This window comes from Neoarius graeffei, chromosome 5 (assembly GCF_027579695.1).
Source record: "Neoarius graeffei isolate fNeoGra1 chromosome 5, fNeoGra1.pri, whole genome shotgun sequence".
In the NCBI taxonomy this organism is placed as follows: domain Eukaryota; kingdom Metazoa; phylum Chordata; class Actinopteri; order Siluriformes; family Ariidae; genus Neoarius; species Neoarius graeffei.
The window spans coordinates 105,706,073-105,725,634 of NC_083573.1; the positions used below are offsets into that span (position 1 = coordinate 105,706,073).

General features: G+C 46.3%; 1 protein-coding gene across 1 annotated transcript in view; it reads left to right on the forward strand.

Moving 5' to 3' along the window:
- The window catches only part of col11a1a (collagen, type XI, alpha 1a), a 256,824-nt gene that overhangs the window by 66,325 nt on the left and 170,937 nt on the right, over positions 1-19,562 (forward strand). Inside the window, exons 8-11 of the mRNA XM_060922694.1 lie at positions 6,211-6,504; positions 10,129-10,194; positions 15,170-15,211; positions 15,453-15,515. Of these exons, the coding sequence (XP_060778677.1) occupies positions 6,211-6,504; positions 10,129-10,194; positions 15,170-15,211; positions 15,453-15,515 (465 nt within the window). The remainder of the gene's footprint in view (positions 1-6,210; positions 6,505-10,128; positions 10,195-15,169; positions 15,212-15,452; positions 15,516-19,562) is intronic.

Here is a 19,562-nt window from a genome sequence, read left to right on the forward strand (position 1 = left end):
GTTCTGTGGTTTTACTGTCCTGGTTGACCAAAAGCAATCCACTTTAGTATGTCCATGTATTTAACATGTTCGCCATCTCAGTGGATTGTCTTTGCTTTGTGTCTTGCTTTCTGTCGTCCATGCTAATTACAACTGTGTAATCTCGTAATATATAAATAACAGAATTGCCCAAAAACGCAAAATTAGCTCAATTAGAAATGCGTAACTAATACACTAAGAGTATTGAGCATTCTTTTTTGGGGGGCAAATATTATGCATACCTGCAGCGTTCCTTATTAAGGAAGGAAACTAACCATGCTAGCTCATGCTAGCTCATGCTAACTCATGCTAGTTCATGATCCATGCTAATCAGATGCCTTCGATAACATTTATTTTCAGGACAAATTAAAATTCATCAGTCTTTGATTACCCAGTTATCCAATCTTATCCACATGCAACTGATTTCAAAACCTAACTACGATCAAATAGTCCTGGCTCAATACTGGCTAACTGTGCTAGCCAGGCTAGCAGTACAACCCCGATTCCAAAAAAGTTGGGACAAAGTACAAATTGTGAATAAAAACGGAATGCAATAATTTACAAATCTCAAAAACTGATATTGTATTCACAATAGAACATAAACATATCAAATGTCGAAAGTGAGACATTTTGAAATTTCATGCCAAATATTGGCTCATTTGAAATTTCATGACAGCAACACATCTCAAAAAAGTTGGGACAGGGGCTGGAAAATAAGAGGCTGGAAAAGTTAAAGGTACAAAAAAGGAACAGCTGGAGGACCAAATTGCAACTCATTAGGTCAATTGGCAATAGGTCATTAACATGACTGGGTATAAAAAGAGCATCTTGGAGTGGCAGCGGCTCTCAGAAGTAAAGATGGGAAGAGGATCACCAATCCCCCTAATTCTGCGCCGACAAATAGTGGAGCAATATCAGAAAGGAGTTCGACAGTGTAAAATTGCAAAGAGTTTGAACATATCATCATCTACAGTGCATAATATCATCAAAAGATTCAGAGAATCTGGAAGAATCTCTGTGCGTAAGGGTCAAGGCCGGAAAACCATACTGGGTGCCCGTGATCTTCGGGCCCTTAGACGGCACTGCATCACATACAGGCATGCTTCTGTATTGGAAATCACAAAATGGGCTCAGGAATATTTCCAGAGAACATTATCTGTGAACACAATTCACCGTGCCATCCGCCGTTGCCCGCTAAAACTCTATAGTTCAAAGAAGAAGCCGCATCTAAACATGATCCAGAAGCGCAGACGTCTTCTCTGGGCCAAGGCTCATTTAAAATGGACTGTGGCAAAGTGGAAAACTGTTCTGTGGTCAGACGAATCAAAATTTGAAGTTCTTTATGGAACTCAGGGACGCCGTGTCATTCGGACTAAAGAGGAGAAGGACGACCCAAGTTGTTATCGGCGCTCAGTTCAGAAGCCTGCATCTATGATGGTATGGGGTTGCATTAGTGCGTGTGGCATGGGCAGCTTACACATCTGGAAAGACACCATCAATGCTGAAAGGTATATCCAGGTTCTAGAGCAACACATGCTCCCGTCCAGACGACGTCTCTTTCAGGGAAGACCTTGCATTTTCCAACATGACAATGCCAAACCACATACTGCATCAATTACAGCATCATGGCTGCGTAGAAGAAGGGTCCGGGTACTGAACTGGCCAGCCTGCAGTCCAGATCTTTCACCCATAGAAAACATTTGGCGCATCATAAAACGGAAGATACGACAAAAAAGCCCTAAGACAGTTGAGCAACTAGAATCCTACATTAGACAAGAATGGGTTAACATTCCTATCCCTAAACTTGAGCAACTTGTCTCCTCAGTCCCCAGACGTTTACAGACTGTTGTAAAGAGAAAAGGGGATGTCTCACAGTGGTAAACATGGCCTTGTCCCAACTTTTTTGAGATGTGTTGTTGTCATGAAATTTAAAATCACCTAATTTTTCTCTTTAAATGATACATTTTCTCAGTTTAAACATTTGATATGTCATCTATGTTCTATTCTGAATAAAATATGGAATTTTGAAACTTCCACATCATTGCATTCCGTTTTTATTTACAACTTGTACTTTGTCCCAACTTTTTTGGAATCGGGGTTGTACTTGCTATATGCTGTGTTCAACCTCAAACTCATAACGCAGTTAAATGAACCCCAACGAAAATGCTGCCGCAACTCAGAATTTCTACTCAGAAAGTCAGGAAGGTCTCTTCAACCTTGAGTTCAGCAGGTCAACGTGCCTGTTCACGCCGTCTACTGTAAATCAAAGAGTGTTGTAGATTTCTCTAGCACTCACCGTAGAGTTCGCTGTTTCGAGAATACAAACACATCATGAATTCTCGCATGTTCGCTAGTTAGCTTGTTGCTAATAAAGCACACATTTTCATTTTTCATGGATGCAGTCATCTTTGAAATTTGAACGCACCGATCTTGAAAATGATGTCATTCTGACTTGAGACTTCAGAATTAAGTCGAACACAGCAATGCTAGCTGGATTAGCGTAGCTGCTAGCTTTGTGCTAGCACTGACACAATGATTTAGCCAAACATTCTTTTGGAGTGTTCTAACTTGTATTAGAAATGAACCAAATGCACAATATAGTGATCTTAGTCTTTAAATTATTTTAATTTTATTCAAAAGTTTCTCATATTTAAGCTGTTAACGGTTTACCCAAACAATATGCAAACATATTGCGCGCTGTTTCGCCACTGACTTGCCATTTCAGACTTCATGTATTTCTGTGTTTTTCACATTTAAGCACATTCAGTTCCTCAACATCGTCACCCTTTATGTGAAAAAGACGGGAGTGTGAAAGTCTGTCAGTATCACTGACGCTAATGAAACACAAGTCTTCTGTAAATAACTGAGGTAACACTGTATTTGTCCCTGGGGAAGTGTGCACATTATTCACGGCCCGTATTAAATTAATCTAGTCGAATTTAAGTATGGGAATAAACATACATGTTGCGTATAAAGATGTGGAGTTTATGAAAGGAGTCACTGATCTTCTGGGACAATAAAAGTGTGACCTCTGGCTTTCAGACTTTGACTTGCTGTAATTCATTCATGTGCATTCATGCAAAGTTCATATCTGACTCTGCTCTGCAGTAGAACATGAATACAGTCGTCTTAACTGCTTAACTAACCGCCATTTTTATATCACTTGCCTCCCTTCCCTTTTTGTGCCTCCTCTCTCTTCATTCCTAACTTTCTCCACCTCCTCTTTCCATTATTTTGGTCCTTTCACTTCCTCGACCCCTCCCATTCCCTCACCTCCTCCTTCCTCCCATTCCCTCATCTCCTCCTTCCTCCCATTCCCTCATCTCCTCTACCCCTCCCATTCCCTCATCTCCTCTACCCCTCCCATTCCCTCATCTCCTCCACCCCCACATTCCCTCATCTCCTCCACCCCTCACATTCCCTCATCTCCTCTACCCCTCCCATTCCCTCATCTCCTCCACCCCTCACATTCCCTCATCTCCTCCACCCCTCACATTCCCTCATCTCCTCTACCCCTCCCATTCCCTCATCTCCTCCACCCCTCACATTCCCTCATCTCCTCTACCCCTCCCATTCCCTCATCTCCTCCACCCCTCACATTCCCTCATCTCCTCCACCCCTCACATTCCCTCATCTCCTCTACCCCTCCCATTCCCTCATCTCCTCCACCCCTCACATTCCCTCATCTCCTCCACCCCTCACATTCCCTCATCTCCTCTACCCCTCACATTCCCTCATCTCCTCTACCCCTCACATTCCCTCATCTCCTCTACCCCTCCCATTCCCTCATCTCCTCCACCCCTCACATTCCCTCATCTCCTCTACCCCTCACATTCCCTCATCTCCTCCACCCCTCACATTCCCTCATCTCCTCTACCCCTCCCATTCCCTCATCTCCTCCACCCCTCACATTCCCTCATCTCCTCTACCCCTCCCATTCCCTCATCTCCTCCACCCCTCACATTCCCTCATCTCCTCTACCCCTCCCATTCCCTCATCTCCTCCACCCCTCACATTCCCTCATCTCCTCTACCCCTCCCATTCCCTCATCTCCTCCACCCCTCACATTCCCTCATCTCCTCTACCCCTCCCATTCCCTCATCTCCTCCACCCCTCACATTCCCTCATCTCCTCCACCCCTCACATTCCCTCATCTCCTCCACCCCTCACATTCCCTCATCTCCTCTACCCCTCCCATTCCCTCATCTCCTCCACCCCTCACATTCCCTCATCTCCTCTACCCCTCCCATTCCCTCATCTCCTCTACCCCTCACATTCCCTTCACCTCCTCCTTCCTCCCATTCCCTTCACCTCCTCCTTCCTCCCATTCCCTTCACCTTCTCCTTCCTCCCATTCCCTTCACCTTCTCCTTCCTCCCATTCCCTCATCTCTTCTACCCCTCACATTCCCTTCACCTCCTCTTTCCTCCCATTCCCTCATCTCCTCTACCCCTCCCATTCCCTCATCTCCTCTACCCCTCACATTCCCTCATCTCCTCTACCCCTCCCATTCCCTCATCTCCTCTACCCCTCACATTCCCTTCACCTCCTCCTTCCTCCCATTCCCTTCACCTCCTCCTTCCTCCCATTCCCTTCACCTCCTCCTTCCTCCCATTCCCTTCACCTTCTCCTTCCTCCCATTCCCTCATCTCTTCTACCCCTCACATTCCCTTCACCTCCTCTTTCCTCCCATTCCCTCATCTCCTCTACCCCTCCCATTCCCTCATCTCCTCTACCCCTCCCATTCCCTCATCTCCTCTACCCCTCCCATTCCCTTATCTCCTCTACCCCTCACATTCCCTTCACCTCCTCCTTCCTCCCATTCCCTTCACCTTCTTCCTCCCATTCCCTCATCTCCTCTACCCCTCACATTCCCTTCACCTCCTCTTTCCTCCCATTCCCTCATCTCCTCTACCCCTCACATTCCCTTCACCTTCTCTACCCCTCACATTCCCTCACCTCCTCTTTCCTCCCATTCCCTTCACCTCCTCCTTCCTCCCATTCCCTTCACCTTCTCCTTCCTCCCATTCCCTCATCTCTTCTACCCCTCACATTCCCTTCACCTCCTCTTTCCTCCCATTCCCTCATCTCCTCTACCCCTCCCATTCCCTCATCTCCTCTACCCCTCCCATTCCCTTATCTCCTCTACCCCTCACATTCCCTTCACCTCCTCCTTCCTCCCATTCCCTTCACCTTCTTCCTCCCATTCCCTCATCTCCTCTACCCCTCACATTCCCTTCACCTTCTCTACCCCTCACATTCCCTCACCTCCTCTTTCCTCCCATTCCCTCACCTCCTCTTTCCTTCCATTCTCACACCTCCTCTTCCCTCCCATTCCCTCCCATCCTCATCCAACCTATTCCCTCACCTCCTCTTCCATCCCATTCCATCACCTCCTCTTCCCTCCCATTCCCTCACCTCTTCTTTTCTCTCATTCCCTCACCTCCTCTCCCCTCCCATTCCCTTACCTTCTTTTCTCTCATTCCCTCACCTCTTCTTTGCTCCCATTCCCTCACCTCCTCTACCCTTCCATTCCCTCACCTCCTCTACCCCTCCCATTCCCTTTGCATCCTCTTTCCTCCCATTCCCTCACCTCCTCTACCCCTCCCATTCACTCACCTCCTCTTTCCTCCCATTCCCTCACCTACTCTTCTTTCCTCCCATTCCCTTTGCCTCCTCTACCCCTCCCATTCCCTCACCTCCTCCTCCCTCCCATTCCCTCACCTCCTGTTTTCTCCCATTCCCTCACCTCCTCTTTTCTCCCATTCCCTCACCTCCTCCTCCCTTCCATTCCCTCACCTCCTCTTTTCTCCCATTCCTTTATCTCCTCTTTTCTCTGATTGTTCCACCTCCCTACTTTTCATCTTTCTTACCTTTTTCTTCTGTCTATTTCCTCCTTTCTTACCTTCACTTCCTTTTGCCTTCCCTCCTGTCTTCACTTCCTTTTTTACCTTCACCTCCATTTTCATTTTCTCTTTTTCCTTTCTTTCCTTCATCTTTTCCATTACTTCACATAACCTGCTCTTGTCCTTTCCTTCCCCTTCACTGCCAATCCTTTTACTTCTTTGTCCTCCCCTAATTTTACTTCCTGTTTCCTCCTTTTCCCTTCTGACCTTCCTCTTACTTCTTGCCCCATCTTCATCCCTCACCCTATCTTTCTCCCCCTGCTGCTGCATTGCTTGGCAATAATAAGGCTGTGGAAGAGGGGATTGTGGGTAATCCAGTCACTGAGCTGCCCCCTGCTGCGGTGGACCCCACAATCGCCCCCGAGCACAACGAGCCCGGCGCCACAGCAGAAGCGGACGCGTATGACTTTAAGGAGTACGACCTTAAGGAGTACGACATGGGCGAGTTTGACAAATCTCACTATGACTTTGGTGCATATGATGAGTTTGGAAACGCCGGCTCAAACCCTGTACCCAATTACGAGGACGAGTTTGGGCCTGCTGTGCCTGCTGAAACTGGCACAGAAGAAGCACATGTCGACGTAAGTATCATGTCATGTGATCCCACATGGTGTGTGTGTGTGTGTGTGTGTATTGCAAAATGCTTGGTTCAATTCTAACAAGACACTTGGCATGACGAAACAATCACTGTCATGCTGTTGTAAGTCTGGATGAGTTTAATGCTTTCATGCTACAAATTCACCTTAATGTAGCATTAGGAAGCCTTTCTAGTGTGACCAAAAAAAAAAAACAGTGTAGAAAAATTAAACGTACAGAATTCTCCCTTATCTTTGTGTATTATTTGAGGCTACAAGGCTAATGTCACAAGAAATAAAGGACGCTTATAGCTAGCAGTTGAGCTTCTTGAAAAATATATCACGAAATCATAACATACTCAACTGAAGAATATTTAATTGTTTCTGTTTGGATCGATGTGATCATCCAGATCAGGTTTACCACTGCAGTCTCCGCCTTCGCGTTGTGGACGGTGCTCCAGTGATGGACATTTTTGGCTCTGTGACATCCTTTTATCAATGTTTACTGATAACAGTGTCATACTGAGCTCACCGAGATATGCTAAACTGGTAGCTATAAGCAGCCATTGTCTGTTAGCAACACTAGTCTGAGAGAATTAAAAAAAAAATAATAATAATAATGTCAGCCATTAAAAAATGCTATGGCTGATAACTGGGATCGACAGTGCATTATTTATTTCATTTGCTTCCCTTGAACTCTGAATTTAAGAAAAGGTAAGACCAGCAGTTAGTAAAGATCTGATAAGAGGGCTGATGGACATGTATTCACACACACACACACACACACACACACACACACACACACACACACACACACACACACACAGAGGCTACTCTTCACACTCTGAATGAAGTCCTGTTTGTTTCCTGTTCCTCTCGCTGAGGTCGTACGCAGCGGCCTGTCAGGACTCTGTCTGCCCCATTAGCCTGAAGGCACAGTAATTACTTCATTCCAGAGAACCAGCTGTGTGTTCAAACCTGCCCTGCTCTCCTCCACACACACACACACACACACACACTATTTACATCGCCCACCCAATCTCCCATATCTTTTCACTAAAACTTGCACATACACACTCCACTCAATTTAACTACTTACAGTCCGAGTCCACTAGTGAGAACTGCTTTCATTGTATTTTATCAGTTATCTAAAATAGTTATTGCTTTTTTTTTAAACAAACTGTTAATTACAGCCTTTAGATAAATAAAACCAAAGAAAATAGTTTCAATATTACTGAGTTGTTTGGGCTTGAACATTTCTCCCATAATAAAAATTTATTAAAATATACAGTATAAAGAAATTCATTAAATATGTTAGGATGCTGAGGGTCAGAGATAGGATACATGTGTCCCTGGAAAGCTATGATGTGTCCTTGGAGTGTTATGATGTGTCTCTGGAGAGATACAATGCATTCCTGGAGAGCTGCAATGCGTCCCTAGAGAGCGAAGATGCATCCTTGGAGAGCTATGATGTGTCCCTAGAGAGCTATGATGCATCTCTGTAGAGCTATGATGTGTCCCTAGAGAGCTATGATGCATCTCTGTAGAGCTATGATGCGTCCCTGGAGAGCGAAGATGCGTCTTTGGAGAGCGAAGATGCATCTCTGTAGAGCTATGATGCGTCCCTGGAGAGCCAAGATGCGTCTTTGGAGAGCTATAATGCATCTCTGTAGAGCTATGATGCGTCTCTGGAGAGCAAAGATGCATCTCTGTAGAGCTATGATGCGTCCCTGGAGAGCGAAGATGCGTCTTTAGAGCACTATGATGCATCTCTGTAGAGCTATGATGCATCCCTAGAGAGTGAAGATGCATCTTTGTACAGCTATGATGCGTCCCTGGAGAGCTATGATCCATCCTTGGAGAGCCACGATGCATCACTGGAGAGCTATGATCCATCCTTGGAGAGCCATGATGTGTCCCTGGAGTGGTTTCAAGTTAAGGACCTTCTGATTCGTAGACTAGAAGCTGAAACCACTCGGAACAATTTGAGAACCATTGCTATAGAGAACCACTTTTGATTCCCTGAAGAATAATTGCCTGATCTCGCTCATGTTCTTGTCGTTGACTGCACACAAATCCTCACAGCCACGCCCCAAACTCGAGTGGAAAGCTTTTCCAGAAGAGTGGAGCTTATTATAACAGCAAAGAGGGAATAAATCTCGAATGAAATGTTCAACAAAGACATAAAAGTGTAATGGTCAGGGTGTGCAAACTTTTATTTTTGTGTTTTATATATATGTATTGTATCAGCCAATCAGAACACAGTGTACAGCACATATGAATATGATATAATATATTAATATATTTAAATAATAATCTGATATAAACAGCTCTGGTGGCACGGTGGTGTAGTGGTTAGCACTGTCGCCTCACAGCAAGAAGGTCTGGGTTCGAGCCCCGTGGCCGGCGAGGGCCTTTCTGTGTGGAGTTTGCATGTTCTCCCCGTGTCCGCGTGGGTTTCCTCCGGGTGCTCCGGTTTCCCCCACAGTCCAAAGACATGCAGGTTAGGTTAACTGGTGACTCTAAATTGAGCGTAGGTGTGAATGTGAATGGTTGTCTGTGTCTATGTGTCAGCCCTGTGATGACCTGGCGACTTGTCCAGGGTGTACCCCGCCTTTCGCCCGTAGTCAGCTGGGATAGGCTCCAGCTTGCCTGCGACCCTGTAGAACAGGATAATGTGGCTAGAGATAATGAGATAAACAGCTCTTGCTAGTTGATGAATGGACTTTATTCACACAGATCATATTTTCACCCTAATTCTTCTCCATTCTCCCTCTTAGAGGATTTAAACACGACACCGAGATCTTGAAGTGCACTTCTTTGCAGCCCTCTTTGCCCACGTCACTTTGTGTTCTGCGTATATCATATTCCTCTTCATGCTACAGCATTTACTACGCACATCGTTGTATGCATTAAAAGTACTCTAGTATACACTATCGATGCATACTACTGGAACTTTCCGTACTATACAGTAATGAACTCTTAGTTTGTTAGTATGCTTGCTGTAGTGTGGAGTCAATTTTCAGTCAGTCAAGCAGTCAGTCGTTTTACTCCGTATTCCGTTTACGTGGCTTACACTAACCTGGCTTGACCTTTGACCTCTTTGTAGAGCGAGTGCCTCTTGCATGATTCAATGCGTATCAAGACTTCACTTATTTTTTATGGACAATAAGTTACCGACGAATAATCTGTACAGTACTTACGGAATAAAACACTTCAGGATGTGCTGTTTTATAGGAAAATAATCAGCGACCATCCCCATGTAGATCGTTTTCCTCCAACAGCATCTCTTGAAGTGTTTTATTCCTTTTATACCACTGCAATTTGCGACATTTTACAAGAATGGCGCTTTATATATTTTTTTTATCCATTTATAGTTACGTTCACAAAACAAGCATAGCCGTCATTCCTTCACCAGCCTGTCCTACTTCTGAGTTTCTGACCAATCAGAATCCAGAATTCAACAGCGCTGAGGTGTCGGGAAATTGTGTATAAAGTGCATTACGTTGTTAACATTCATATCGTCTTCTTGCACGTGCATGCAGCTGAATCTGTCCATCTATATCTCAGTCTTTCTCTTATGATCGCACTTGGTCTGATATTGACCTTTGACCTGATCTTTGTCCTTAGGTTCCAGGTGGTACCGCGTTGCTGGGACAGAAAGGAGAGAAAGGAGAGCCGGCCGTCGTTGAGCCGGTAAGTCGGAGCCACATGGAGGAACATGCCTTTCAACTGGAGGTGTTGATGTTTGTGTAAAAGTCATGCGGCTGTCATGCTTGTGCTTAATTAATCAGTAAAATAATAATTTCGATGTTCACTAAAGCAGGCAAGTGGTACAAGAAGAGGCTTCTTTTGAAGTACTTCAGGGAAACAAAGGGAAAACAAGAAGGGCACTCATTAGGGTGCATATCTCCGCCATGCCACATGTTATCAACATCAAAACCAAATCAGTTGAAGCTAGGGCAATAATAAAGCTGTCCACCAAATTTCATCCAAATCCATTCATTACTTTTTGAGTTGTGTTGGGAAAAGACAAAAACATCCTGGATCCACATATCCAAATTTGCATCAAAATCTTTGTTCCTTGGCCCATGATCCACCTTTCCTCCAAATTTCATCAAAATCCATTCACTACTTTTTGAGTTACATTGGGAACAAACAAACAAACAGAGGCGAAAACATAACCTCCTTCAACAAAGTTGGTGGAGGTAGAAATAAGCTGGTAAATGATGATATTCAATATTCAGTACAGCTAGCATCTTGAGTTATACCGGCAGATTATCACTGGTGTAGCTAGCTAAAAATAAACAGCTAAATAACTACATCACGTACTGAATATTATCAGGAGGCATCGCTGTGTTCGGTAAACATGACCTAGACAATGTAATTACATGGATGAGGGTTGTTTTAGGCCCTGGTCACAGTACAGCTCGCGATGGGTTTGCAAATACTTGGTGATGAAAAATTGGTAGCATCATCACCAATTGTGCAATGCACGGTGAATGTTCTCCGAGCTTCACAAGTTGGTTTTTGTTGTGTCTCCGCCTTGTGAGTGGCCAAAAACATTGCGAAAAATTTCAGTGCATGCATTAAAATTTGGTGGCGAAGTTTTTGTCGACAAAATAAGCAGTGAATACTCACAGATGGGTTTGGGAATATTTCCCAAAGCTTGGGGAACCTTCGCTGAGCCTCTTGAGATGTATTTATCTTGAATCCATGTCCCCGATGCTTGCGGAAGCTTCGGGGACACAGCGGCGAGGTACTGGTATAGCCTAAACTTTGCTAAGACTTGAAAAGTGCATTTACAGTCGGGGATCCTTCGCCAAGGTTTGTAACTGGTTGAGTGAATGTTATCAGGAGGCGTTGCTGTGTTTGAAAAACATGGCCTACGCAATATAGCAACATGGATGAGGGTTGTTTTAGGCCCTGGTCATACTACAGCTCGCAATGGGTTTGCGAATACCTGGCAATGAAAAATTGGTAGCATCACCACCAATCGTGTGATGCACAGCAAATGCATGCATTGAAATTTGGTGGCGATGTTTTTGGCAGCAAACTAAGTGGCGAATCCTCGCAGATGGGTTAAGGAATATGTCCTGAAGTTCAGGGAGCCTTTGCCGAGCCTCTTGAGATGTATTTACGTTGAATCCATGTCCCCGATGTTTGCCGGAGCTTCGGCGACACAGTAACAAGGTAAAGCTTAACCTTCGCAGAGACTTGAAAAGCGCATTTACATTCGGGGATCCTTCGCCAAGGTTCGTAACCGGTTGAGTGAATATTATCAGGAGGCGTGTTTGTGTTTGAAAAACATGGCCTACGCAATATAGCTACATGGATGAGGGTTGTTTAGGCCCTGGTCACAGTACAGCTTGCAATGGGTTTACAAATACCTGGCAATGAAAAATTGGTAGCATCACCACCAATCGTGTGATGCACAGCAAATGCATGCATTGAAATTTGGTGGCGATGTTTTTGGCAGCAAACTAAGTGGTGAATCCTCGCAGATGGGTTTAGGAATATGTCCTGAAGTTCAGGGAGCCTTCGCTGAGCCTCTTGAGATGTATTTATCTTGAATCCATGTCCCCGATGTTTGCCAGAGCTTCGGTGACACAGTAGCAAGGTAAAGCTTAACCTTCGCAGAGCCTTGAAAAGTACATTTACATTTGGGAATCCTTCACCAAGGTTCGTAACCGGTTGGGTGAATATTATCAGGAGGCGTTTTTGTGTTTGAAAAACATGGCCTACACAATATACTGTAGCTACATGGATGAGGGTTGTTTAGGCCCTGGTCACAGTTCAGCTTGCAATGGGTTTGCAAATACCTGGCGATGAAAAATTGGTAGCATTGCCATCAGTAGTGCAGTACACAGTGATTGTTCTCAGAACTTCGCAAGTTGTTCGTTTGGTGTGTCTCCACCTTGCGAGTGGCCAAAAACACTGTGAAAATTTTCAGCATGTGCATTGAAATTTGATTGTGAAGTTTTTGTTGGCAAACTAAGCCATAAGTACTCACAGATGGGTTTGGGAATACGTCCTGAAGTTCAGGGAACCTTCGCTGAGCCTTGTGACATGTATTTGTCTCGAATCCATGTTCCCAATGCTTGTGGGAGCTTCAGCGACACAGCGGCAAGGTATAGCTTAACCCTTGCCAAGACTTGAAAAGTGAATTTCATTCGGAGATCCTTCGCTAAGGTTCGTAATTGGTTGGGCAAAGGGTACATGAATATTCGGCAAATGTTTGGCAATGGTTAGATGATGCATTTGTGATCATCGCTGATTGATTAGCGCTGATTGATTAGCATTGTTGAAATCTATTGAGTGAAGCATCAGCGATTATTCTTATGCCAGATGCTGATACATACTGTACAAAACCCTTAAGCACGCCTCCGAGGAAGAATGCCAGGTCTCCTCAAAAGAAAAGGGCCAAGTGTTCGCCTGCTGTGTGACCACAACTTTTAGCTTGCCTGGACGAAGTACACATCGCCATACATCGCCACCAAAACACCTCATTTCCATTGATAATCCATCGCAAAGCATCGCGAGCTGTAGTGTGACCATATCCTTAGCCCCTTGTACACAGACTGTCGCACCTTTATTCTTCCTCACCATTCTGTATAAAGGTACGAACATGGGTTGAGGGTTGTTGTTGTTCCACTTTTGAGCTGATGATGATTTATGCGTGCGACCCACCACCAGGGGAATAAGAAGAGTGGTATGAATGTGTACGGCTAGCAAAAGCACCTCAACACTCATTTCACCCATGATTCTTGTATTGAAAGCAATGCCAGTATACCCGGGGTGTTTGTATTTCTGATGTATATGTTATACATCATATGAGATGCCAATGCTCGGTTGTGTTACACATCATGCCCCTGGTTCTGGAATGCCCACATGCTGTCTAAAAGCATACATTAGAGCGTCTTCACGCTGACTTTGTTTGATTCAGTGTAAACAACCAAAACTGGCATCATGAGGGCTCTTTTGAAAGGCAACATAGTGGGAGCTCTGTTTAAAAATACAACTTTGGTTGAACAGTTCCAATTCCTTGATCAGATCAGATCTGTCTGGGGCACTTTCAGACCAGAGGAACTTTTTCATAGTTCTTAGAACCGTTGGAGGAGGTTCAGCCTTTTCTGTGTGTCCACACTGCAGGAACTAAGAACAAACTTAGTTCTTAGGATGCTGTTTTGAAGGACTTTCCTAGCTCCTGTTTCAGGGTAGGTGCTCTGCCAAGACAAGAGGAACCATGAATGATGTAAGTGTACGCTGATTGGTTGAACATAAGCCGATGTAGCACCAGCAACTAGCATTTTTAAAAATCTGTATAAAACATGAGTCATGTAAACAACTGCTCTTAACATTATCTTTAAAAATGGGAAAAAATAAACATGGACAACTAGACTGACAGTGACGTTCAGGTTTATTGAGTGCCAACGTGACGGAGGAAATACAGCATGATTTTGAAGCATCGATGAAAAATATAAAAATCTTTGCTCGCATTTCCTTCTATGGTCACGCTAGCAAGCCAGCTTATGTCACTTCAGTGTTCCTACTGGCCAGGTCAGTGCAAACAGAAAAAAGCCCTTGAAGGTATGTAGTTCTCAGAGGCGATCCCTAGGGGGTAGTTCCTCTCAACCTCTGAAAGCACCTTTTCTTGACAGTTCTTCACATTTTCCACGTTCATAACCGCAAATTTCATTCAGTTTTTGGTAGATTCCTTCCATTTTTGCGCCGATCAATTTCCCAGATATCAAGACACCAACTCCCCCATCAGTCCCCTGATTAAACTCACTCCTGTCTCTGTTGTCGTCCTTCACTGTTCTTTTGTCTTGCTGACAATTCTGGATATTAACAACGACTCTGATATTGCATGTATGAGTTCTGACCTGACTGTTCTCCATTCTCCTTTGTGTCACATGGAATAACAAACAAAAGTAACTCAGGTCTGATTTGAAAATGTTTGTGTTCACACTACCCTGAAAAGATCTGATCTATTACATTACATTACATTACATTACATTAATGGCATTTAGCAGATGATCTTATCCAGAGTGATGTACACCATACCCAGAGCAGCCTGGGGGGCAGTTGGGGGTTAGGTGCCTTGCTCAAGGACACTTCAGCCATTCCTGCTGATCCACGGAATCAAACCATGACCTTTGGTCCTAAAGCTACTTCTCTAACCATTAGGCCATGGCTTCCATAGGCTATGGTGTTGCCATCTATGTCACATTAAGGCAGAAAATCGGACTTGTATCACGTCTCCCTGGTAACGTGAACGTAACTTTCATGCGGATGACATCTAAAGCTACTTCTCTAACCATTAGGCCATGGCTTCCATAGGCTATGGTGTTGCCATCTATGTCACATTAAGGCAGAAAATCGGACTTGTATCACGTCTCCCTGGTAACGTGAACGTAACTTTCATGCGGATGACATCACCGAGGAACTTGTCAATCACCACCACGCTGTTACTTTGTCACAATCGGAAGTAGATTAATAGAGTGTTTCCAGAGACTGGAGCAGGTATAAACACAGTATTCACAAACAAAACAGTGATTTTAGAATTTTTTTTTTTTTTTATTACACCATGAGAGAAGGTGAAATGTTAGGAGAAAGTCTTGATTTCTTATGTGTAACTTAATTTGTTATTTATTTACTTGTTTGTTAGGGAATGCTGGTAGAGGGTCCTCTGGGTCCGCCTGGTCCTGTTGTAAGTAACTCACGTCCAGAATATTGTGTCTTCTTTCTAAAGATCTAAACGGTCTTGGCAGTTATTCAGTTACTTAAGGGCTATAGATAATAAACTGGCAACCCAGAGTACATTAATGATTAGTATGACATTACTGAGGTTCTCGGACACTTTCCTTTTATTACATTTTCATCAAGCCAATCGACATACATTTCCAATAAAGAAGACTTTACAAATACCTGCCTGTGCTCTGACTTTGTAGGGTCTTCCAGGACCCCCTGGTCTACAAGGCCCCCCTGGAGCACCCGGAGATCCTGGTGACAGGGTGAGTGTTTATTCCTGACACCATCCAGTCTGAGATTTGCATGGAAATGACCTCTGACCTTTGGATTAAAGAATGCTTGACGCAGGAAGGGGATATTCTCAGGGCACACATCCAGGGAGTCTTAAGGCTGAAGGCTTTGTTGTCTTTTCATGTGAATATTTTATTTGTTGATTTTAAAAACTTTTTGAGGAAGTAGCAGGAAATAGATGGAGGACAAGATTGTGTTTTTGCTGCTGCCGAGTCACAAAATTGTCAGACTGGGATGGAATACAAATCTAGTAATCTCTTTTTTGGTCGTTGTTGGCTTCATTTTAGTCTGTGTGAAGGCTTAACAATGAAATATTTGTCAAAACACTTGAATTATTCTGATGTTGCATGAGAGTTTCAGCCAAATTAATTGATGTGCATGAGGCTGGAGCTGGTCCTAGACCTCTCTGGCTAATTTGCGATGAAAACAAACAGTTTGTTTGATGCCTTGAAGCCCTCACTTCAGAGAAATTAAATGATTAAATTAGCGTGTCAGTGTGAAATTGATCATCACAGTAGATTTTGCCAGGAGCTTTTTCTCTCTGGATAGCACACTGCTGTTAGCTTTGGGTTGTTGGCTTTGCTACTCAGCGCTAAATTAACAGTGCATGCACAAACAATGGTGACGACACCACCAGAAAGTTCTTCAGAGAGCCACAAAGCACAATGTGCTTCACACGCCAACATTCACCATCACATTACGTTAATGGCATTTAGCAGATGCTCTTATTCAGAGCGACATACAACATATCCAGAGCAGCCTGGGAAGCAGTTGGGGGTTAGGTGCCTTGCTCAAGCACACTTCAGCCATTCCTGCTGGTCCAGGGAATCAAATCAGAAATCTTTTGGTCCCAAAGCTGCTTCTCTAACCTTTAGGCCATGGCTTCAACACTCGCCATCACACACCAACACTCGCCATCCTGCTCCAACACTCCCTCATCATTTCCCTGATTAAAGACACTCCTGTCTCTGTCCTTCGTTGTTCTTTGGTCATGCTGTCAGTTCTGGATATTAACAACACTCGCCATCACGCGCCAACAGTCCCCATCCCACACCAGCACTCACCGTCCTGCGCCTACACATTACATTACATTAATGGCATTTAGCAGATGCTGTTATCCAGAGTGATGTACAACATACCCAGAGCAGCCTGGGAAGCAGTTGGGGGTTAGGTGCCTTGATCAAGCACACTTCAGCCATTCCTGCTGGTCCAGGGAATCAAACCAGCAACCTTTTGGGCCCAAATATGCTTCTCTAAACTTTAGGCCATGGCTTCAACACTTGTCAACACACAGCAACACTCGCCATCATGCCCTGACTCTCGCTATCACACATCAACAACACCCCCTATCCCACGCCAACACTCACCATCACACGCCAACACTCGCAATCACGCATTGACGCTCGCCATCACACATCAACAACACCCCCATCCCACGCCAACATTCGTCATCACACACCAACACTCACCATCACACATCAACAACACCCCCTATCCCATGCCAACACTCGCAGTCATGCACCGACGCTCGCCATAACACATCAACACCCCCATCCCACGCCAACACTCGCCACCATGCACCGACACTCGCCATTACGCACCGACACTCGCCATCACACATCAACAACACCCCCTATCCCATGCCAACACTCGCAGTCACGCACCGACACTCGCCATCACACATCAACACCCCCATCCCACGCCAACACTCGCCACCATGCACCGACACTCGCCATTACGCACCGACACTCGCCATCACACATCAACACCCCCATCCCACGCCAACACTCGCCACCATGCACCGACACTCGCCATTACGCACCGACACTCGCCATCACACATCAACAACACCCCCTATCCCATGCCAACACTCGCAGTCACGCACCGACACTCGCCATCACACATCAACACCCCCATCCCACGCCAACACTCGCCACCATGCACCGACACTCGCCATTACGCACCGACACTCGCCATCACACATCAACACCCCCATCCCACGCCAACACTCGCCACCATGCACCGACACTCGCCATTACGCACCGACACTGGCCATCACACATCAACAACACCCCCATCCCATGCCAACACTCGTCATCACACACCAACACTCGCCATTATGCATCAGCACTCCCCATCCCACGCCAACACTCACCATTCCGCACCAACGCTCACCATCCCGCACCAACGCTTATCATTCCACACCAACGTTCACCATCCCACACCAACGCTCACCATCCCGCACCAACGCTCACCATCCCGCACCAACGCTCACCATTCCACACCAATGCTCACCTTCCTGCACCCACTCACCATCCCACACCAACGCTCACCATCCCGCACCAACACTTATCATTACGCACCAACGCTCACCATCCCACACCAACGCTCACCATCCCACACCAACGCTCACCATCCCGCACCAACGCTTATCATTACGCACCAACGCTCACCATCCCACACCAACGCTCACCATCCCACACCAACGCTCACCATCCCGCACCAACGCTTATCATTCCACACCAACGTTCACCATCCCACACCAACGCTCACCATCCCGCACCAACGCTCACCATCCCGCACCAACGCTCACCATTCCACACCAATGCTCACCTTCCTGCACCCACTCACCATCCCACACCAACGCTCACCATCCCGCACCAACACTTATCATTCCACACCAACGTTCACCATCCCACACCAACGTTCACCATCCCACACCAACGCTCACCATCCCGCACCAACGCTCACCATCCCGCACCAACGCTCACCATTCCACACCAATGCTCACCTTCCTGCACCCACTCACCATCCCACACCAACGCTCACCATCCCGCACCAACACTTATCATTACGCACCAACGCTCACCATCCCACACCAACGCTCACCATCCCACACCAACGCTCACCATCCCACACCAACGCTCACCATCCCTCACCAACGCTCACCATTCCGCACCAATGCTCGCCTTCCTGCACCCGCTCACCATCCCACACCAACGCTCACCATCCTGCACCAACACTTATCATTCCACACCAACGCTCACCATCCCACACCAACGCTCACCATCCTGCACCAACACTTATCATTCCGCACCAACGCTCACCATCCCACACCAACGCTCACCATCCTGCACCAACGCTCACCATCCCGCACCAACGCTCACCATCCCGCACCAACGCTCACCATTCCGCACCAACGCTCACCTTCCTGAACCAACGCTCACCATCCCGCACCAACACTCACCATCCCGCACCAACGCTCACCTTCCTGAACCAACGCTCACCATTCCACACCAGTGCTCACCTTCCTGCACCAACGCTCACCATCCTGCACCAATGCTCACCATCCCGCACCAATGCTCACCATTCCGCACCAACGCTCACCTTCCTGCACCAACGCTCACCATCCCGCACCAATGCTCACCATCCCGCACCAACGCTCACCATCCTGCACCAATGCTCACCATCCCGCACCAACGCTCACCATTCCGCACCAACGCTCACCTTCCTGCACCAACGCTCACCATCCCGCACCAATGCTCACCATCCCGCACCAACACTCACCATTCCGCATCAACGCTCACCTTCCTGAACCAACGCTCACCATTCCACACCAATGCTCACCTTCCCGCACCAACACTCACCATCCCGCACCAATGCTCACCATCCCGCACCAACGCTCACCATTCCGCACCAACGCTCACCTTCCCGCACCAACGCTACCATCCCGCACCAACGCTCACCATCCCGCACCAACGCTCACCATCCCGCACCAACGCTCACCATCCAACACCAACGCTCACCATCCTGCACCAACGCTCACCATCCCGCACCAACACTCCCCATCCTGCGGTAACACTGACCATCCCGCACCAACACTCACCATCCCGCACCAACACTCACCATCCTGCGCCAATGCTTGCCATCATGTGCCAACACTCACCATTACACAGCAACACTCACCATTACACACTATTTGGGAGAACACTCTTGAAATGCCAGCTCAGCATCTGGAC